This window comes from Symphalangus syndactylus, chromosome 14, assembly GCF_028878055.3.
Source record: "Symphalangus syndactylus isolate Jambi chromosome 14, NHGRI_mSymSyn1-v2.1_pri, whole genome shotgun sequence".
NCBI lineage: Eukaryota > Metazoa > Chordata > Mammalia > Primates > Hylobatidae > Symphalangus > Symphalangus syndactylus.
Window position 1 is genome coordinate 98,395,882 of NC_072436.2, and position 6,000 is coordinate 98,401,881.

At 50.8% G+C, this 6,000-nt stretch overlaps 1 protein-coding gene across 11 annotated transcripts in view; it reads right to left on the bottom strand.

The window, feature by feature from the left end:
- Nucleotides 1-5,202, bottom strand: part of MTA3 (metastasis associated 1 family member 3) — a 215,591-nt gene extending 210,389 nt beyond the window's left edge. For 2 of the 11 annotated variants that reach the window (XR_010115759.1, XM_055243649.2), the window contains exons 1-2: nucleotides 4,855-5,194; nucleotides 2,805-2,872 (exon numbers count right to left, since the gene is read on the bottom strand). Coding sequence is in view for 10 of the 11 variants with exons in the window: in XM_055243649.2 (XP_055099624.1) it covers nucleotides 2,805-2,872; nucleotides 4,855-4,882 (96 nt within the window). In the remaining variant the exon portion in view is untranslated. Of the gene's footprint in view, nucleotides 1-2,804; nucleotides 2,873-4,854 lie in introns of all 11 variants that reach the window. The other 9 variants (XM_063618108.1, XM_055243653.2, XM_063618110.1 and 6 more) reach the window with 7 other exon arrangements.
- Nucleotides 5,203-6,000: the final 798 nt, after the last annotated feature.

The window sequence follows — 6,000 nt, forward strand, 5'->3', positions numbered from 1 at the left end:
GGGATATTCCCAAAACAAACCAAGGTCTCAAGGCTCTTCAAACTAGGAATGTCCTAGGTCAGGCTTGCCTTCCCAAGACAAAACTGAACACGTTACCAGATGGCATTTTGAGGGAAAGGTATTAGCCAGACAGACTCAAAGATTTTAACACTATGAAGTCTCATAAACCACACAACCCTCAGAAAAGTCTGGAGGAAAACAAAGCATCATTAGAAAATTGGAGGAAAACAAAACATCATTAGAAAATCTATGGTCCATGCAGCTTGACTGCTTTCTGGTGCCTCCATTATAAACCCTGGCCAGGCGCAGTGGCTCACACCTGTAATCCCAGTACTTTGGGAGGCTGGGGCAGGTGGATCACCTGAGGTCAGGAGTTCAAGGCTGGCACAACAAACATGGTGAAACCCTGTCTCTAATAAACACAAAAAAAATAGCCAGGCATGGTGGCACATGCCTGTAATCCCAGCTACTTGGGAGGATGAGACAGTAGAATCACTTGAACCTGGGAGGAAGAGGTTGCAGTGAGCCAAGATTGCGCCATTGCACTCCAGTCTGGGCAACAAGAGTGAAAACTTCACCTCAAAAAACAAAAACAAAACAAAACAAAAGTTCTCCTGCAATCATAAGGCTTCTGTTGTCCTAATAACCTATGATCTCAGACAAACCTTAATGTGAAAATTTTAATTGGGCCAAAGGTACAAAGCTACTTTATATTTATTATACCAAAACCATACTTTTTTTTTTTTTTTGAGACAGTCTGTGTTACCCAAGCTGGAGTACAGTGATGCAATCACAGCTCACTGCAGCCTTGACCTCCTGGGCCCAAGCAATCTTCCTCAGCCTCCCAAGTAACTGGGACTACAGGCCTGTGCCATCATGCCCAGCTATTTTTTTTTTGATAGAGATAGGGTTTCCCTGTGTTACCCAGGCTAGTCTCGAACTCCTGGACTCAAAGGATCCTGAGGCCTCAGCTTCCCAAAAAAGTTGGGATTACAGGTGTGAGCTACCACAGACAATTTAGCCTAGCCCAGAATTTTTTTTTTTTTTTTTTTGAGACAGTCTCGCTCTGTCACCCAGGCTGGAGTGCAGTGGCGCGATCTCAGCTCACTGCAAGCTCCACCCCCCGGGTTCATGCCATTCTCCTGCCTCAGCCTCCCAAATAGCTGAGACTACAGGCACACACCACCACACCCGGCTAATTTTTTTTGTATTTTTAGTAGAGATGGGGTTTCACTATGTTATCCAGGATGGTCTCGATCTCCTGACCTTGTGATCCGCCTGCCTCCACCTCCCAAAGTGCTGAGATTACAGGCGTGAGCCACTGTGCCCAGCCAGCCTAGTCCAGAATTTTACAAATTCCTTTCAATTTTTTTGTTTGTTTGTTTTGAGACGGAGTTTCAATCTTGTTGCCCAGGCTGGAGTGCAATGGCATGATCTTGGCTCACTGCAACCTACGCCTCCCAGGTTCAAGCAATTCTCCTGCCTCAGCCTCCCAAGTGGCTGGGATTACAGGCATGCACCAACACACTCAGCTAATTTTGTATTTTTAGTAGAGATGGGGTTTCTCCATGTTGGTCAGGCTGGTCTCGAACTCCCGACCTCAGGTGATCCACCCGCCTCGGCCTCCCAAAGTGCTGGGATTACAGGCATGAGCCACCGCACCCACCCAGCCAATTCCTTTCAATATTATGTTCCCTAGCTTCCTCCTTCTAAACCTGGAAGAGGAAAATATTAATTCACTAAAAAGGGAAAAATACACATTATGACTCTAAACATAAGGGTCTGAGTTATATAAGCGAAGTGCTCTTTCAGAAGCTCTAAGCAATTTGAAAATATCTGCAGACTTTTAAATATTCAGTAACAAAAAAGCAAAAGAATATTCGGAATTCAGAATCCTGCATAACTCTCTAAAATCTCAACTTTTTTTTTTTTTTTTGAGACAGTGTTTTGCTCTGTCACCCAGGCTAGAGTGCAGTGGTGTGATCTTGGCTCACTGCAACCTCTACCTGGATTCTCCTGCCTCAGCCTCCTGAGTAGCTGGGATTACAGGTGCATGCCACCATGCCTGGCTAATTTTTTTGTATTTTTTTAGTAGAAACGGGGTTTCACCATGTTGACCAGGCTGGTGTTGAACTCCTGACCTCAAGTGATCCATCCGCCTTGGCCTCCCAAATTGCTGGGATTACAGGCGTGAGCCACCATGCCCAGCCTAAAATCTCAACTTCCAAAGAGTCTAGGACTGAAAGTAAAATCATCTCTTATGCCCCTTTACGCAGTTTATTTTTATTTATTTTTTTGAGACGGAGTTTCGCTCATTGCCCAGGCTAGAGTGCAATTGCGCAATCTTGGCTCACCGCAACCTCCACCCTCCGGGTTCAATCAATTCTTCTGCCTCAGCCTCCTGAGTAGCTGGGATTACAGGCATGTGCCACCATGCCCAACTAATTTTTTTGTATTTTTAGTAGAGATGGGGTTTCTCCATGTTGGTCAGGTTGGTCTCGAACTCCCGACCTCAGGTGATCCGCCCGCCTCAGCCTCCCAAAGTGCTGAGATTACAGGTGTGAGCCACCGCACCCGGCCCTATTTTTATTTTTTATATTAATTAAAAAAAAATAGAGATAGGGTCTCACTATGTTGCACAGGCTGGTCTCCAACTCCTGGGCTCAAGCTATCCACCCGCCAGGCCTCCCAATTTACTGGGATTGAAGGCATGAGCCCCCCACACCAGGCCACCCTTTACGCAATTACCCGTCAAGGGAAAATAAATATTTTTAATATTAAAATTAAGATCACTCAGTGTATACCTTGTTGAGTTCTTCTATCCTTCTTATTAGGTATGGGTTGCTGGAGGAATTCTCAAAGTAGACATAATCTGTAATTAAAGGAAGTACAGAACTTAATCTTTTCAACAGAAAGTTCAGATTTGTCAATCTAAGACTTTTTGCGTTAGGCAATTCATGTTTGAAATTAAGCTCATAATTCATTCACTGGTAAAAGCAAACATAATAATGCAGCCTTAATATATCTTCTCACGTGCCTACTATTCACAGACCTTTATTTTCTTGGCATTTTCATTTCAATTAATGTTTTATCAGTTTCTCCTAGATTTCTGTCCCAATATGTCATTTCTTTAATAATAAAAAAAAGGCCGGGCGCGGTGGCTCACGCCTGTAATCCCAGCACTTTGGGAGGCCGAGGCGGGCGGATCACCAGGTCAGGAGATCCAGACCATCCTGGACAACATGGTGAAACCCCGTCTCTACTAAAAATACAAAAAAAATAGCCGGGCGTGGTGGCAGGCGCCTGTAGTCCCAGCTACTTGGGAGGCTGAGGCAGGAGAATGGCGTGAACCCGGGAGACGGAGTTTGCAGTGAGCTGAGATCGTGCCACTGCACTCCAGCCTGGGTGACAGAGCGAGACTCTGTCTCAAAAATAAATAAATAAATAAACAAATAAATAAATAAATAAACAAACAAAAAAGACACCTCTTATCACTGTGTAGTCAGGGCACACTAAACATCTGTCCTCTGTACTATAACTACTTCCACATCTTTTTCCTCCAATACAATTTGCCCTGGAGGCTGCTTCTCACATAAAACTATTGCCCTAAGACACATTCAGAGCATGGAGAAAGGCTTCACAGTCCAACCTACATTTCAATCACTACTTTAAAAAAAATAAAACATCAGATGAGCAGAATAGGTAAGAGGAAGAACGCTGACAAACTTTTCCACAGTTCTACCTGGGAAGATGAGGAAAAAAGGGGGCCAGGGGGATCACTTCTAAGAGGCAAAGTGTTCTGGGGGTGATATCAGCATCTTTTTTACCCTTTTACCATATTTAATCCAGATCCATTTAATGTCTTGTGATTAAGAAACTGCTGCAGGCTTTCAACTAAAAGGATAAAATTTTTCAAGTGTGGCTTTTCCTCTCATCTAATAGGCTCGCTGGAAACTTCCCACTGTGTGTTTATCTGAAAGGCAGCTGCATTGTTATTGTCTATCTTAGTGGCTCTTTCGCCGCTCTCTTCTGCAAAGTGGCCTCATTTAGCCAGGCCATTCCCACCACCATCCATCAGAAGCTCGGCTAATGAGCAGAGAAGGAAGAGCCAGTCTCTCATACAAACACGCCACTTATCTGAATTATTATTTTACCAGGAAAGAGGGAGGAGGGCGTCCTGAGTAGGGAGAAAGTTTGTTTGACCTTATTTCTCTCTTCCGCAGAAGACTGGGAAGGAGGCAGGCAGCAGAGCAAACGTCCAGGCAGAGCTCAACTCCCCACCTCCGGCTGAGGTTCCCAGGTCCCACGAAGCCCCATTCGTGGGGGGCTGGACCAGAAACGAAAGGAGGGGGACCGAGGAAGGGGAGGTGCAGGGACCCGGCTCGCAAACAGGCCTGTCCAGCTGGGCCCCTGGCTGGGCCCCCACCACCCCCACCCCCACCCCAGGCTCCCACTGAGTGGGAAAGAAGCAGGAGAGGGGATGTCCCCTCATCCTCTCCAGCGCCTAGAAGCCCTGCGAGAAGGCCACCTTCTCAGGGGACTCGACGGGCCCTACCCCGATGAGGGTTTCGTGGAGAGGGATGTCTGGTAATTCGTACCCCCAAGTAGAGGCCTGGCCTTAAACACTGGGCGGGGTGCGAGGGTGAAGGTGGCCCCGGCCCCTCGCGAGCCCCCGTGGGGGGAGGGGAGGGGTGGGGGTGGGGAGTCCCGGCCCCTCTGCGGTCCCCGACGCCCCCGCCCCCTGCGACCTCAGCCCCGGCGCCCTTGGCTCCCGGCAGTTGGCCTGCGCTCGCCCCGGCCCCCCGCTTCCGGAGCCCGCTCCCATACGGGCCAGGTCGGGCCGAGCCTGCCTACCTCCGACCCGGTACATGTTGGCCGCCATGTCCGCCCGCCCGCCCGCGGAGCCCGAGCCGAGCCCCGCCCGCCGCCGCCGCCTCCTCAGCCTCAGCCTCGACCGCCGCTGCCGCCGCCGCCGCCGCTGCTGCCTCGCCACGGGGGGGAAGGGAGGGAAGGGAGGGGACAGGGGGAGGGGGAAGTGAAGGGGAGGGGACGCCGAGGGGTGGGGGCTGGTGCCCGCCCCCAGCGCCAGGCTAGCGAGGCCGAGTGGGCCGGGCCGGGGGAGGCCCGGGGAGGCCGGAGCGCTGCGGGGCCAGCGGGAATTGGTGGGGAGAGGGAGGGAAAAGGGAGTGGGAGGGAGGGAAAAGGGAGTGGGAGGGAGGGGAAAGGGAGTGGGAGGGAGGGGAAAGGGAGTGGGAGGGAGGGTGAGGGGCCTTGCTGGAAGTGGAGGGCCCGGAGGCCAGGGTCCTGGCTGAGGCAGAGGCCTGCGCTCAAATGCTCAAATGCGGACCAGGGGCTGTTAGAGAATTAGAGTGGGGGCTGGGGCTTAGCCTCTCCCCAGCACCTCTTCCCTCACCCAGGGTACCCCGTCACCTGTCCACCCCAAGACAGGTCCTCCTTCCCTACCTCTGTCCCTGAGGAACCCCCCTGTGGCTGACCTAGTAGACAAGCGCCAGTCTCAATGCACTCTTGGATGCAAATAAGTGCAGGCAGCAGGGTGCCTTCCTCGTGGTGAGATCCAAGGGGCCGGCCTGGAGCCTGCATGCTCTAGGGCCAGGAAGATGCCAGGTGCTTCCCGCCTCGCCTGAGACCCAGCTGGGGACAGAGGTAGAAAAACTCCCTTCCTAGGCCACCCTAACTGCGTCATCATTCACCCCAAAACTGGGCTGAGCAGAACCAACTCTCCAACACCCAGATGGAGGCCTTGGCTCTAGACAGGCACTATATATGCAGGGCCTGCTCTGCTGGGAAAAGGGGCCTTTAGGAGTGAGGGGCTTCCTTTGTCCATGGGGGAATAGGGCCCTACAGTTCACAATCACCACCCCCCCCTCAAAAAGAGGAGATTCTGTTCAATCAGCTTGATGTCGATGGACACTTAACTGGTTATGTGCCTAAAGCTTCTAAGTGGTTATTGTCCCAGGCCAATTCTCTAAACAACCTCTG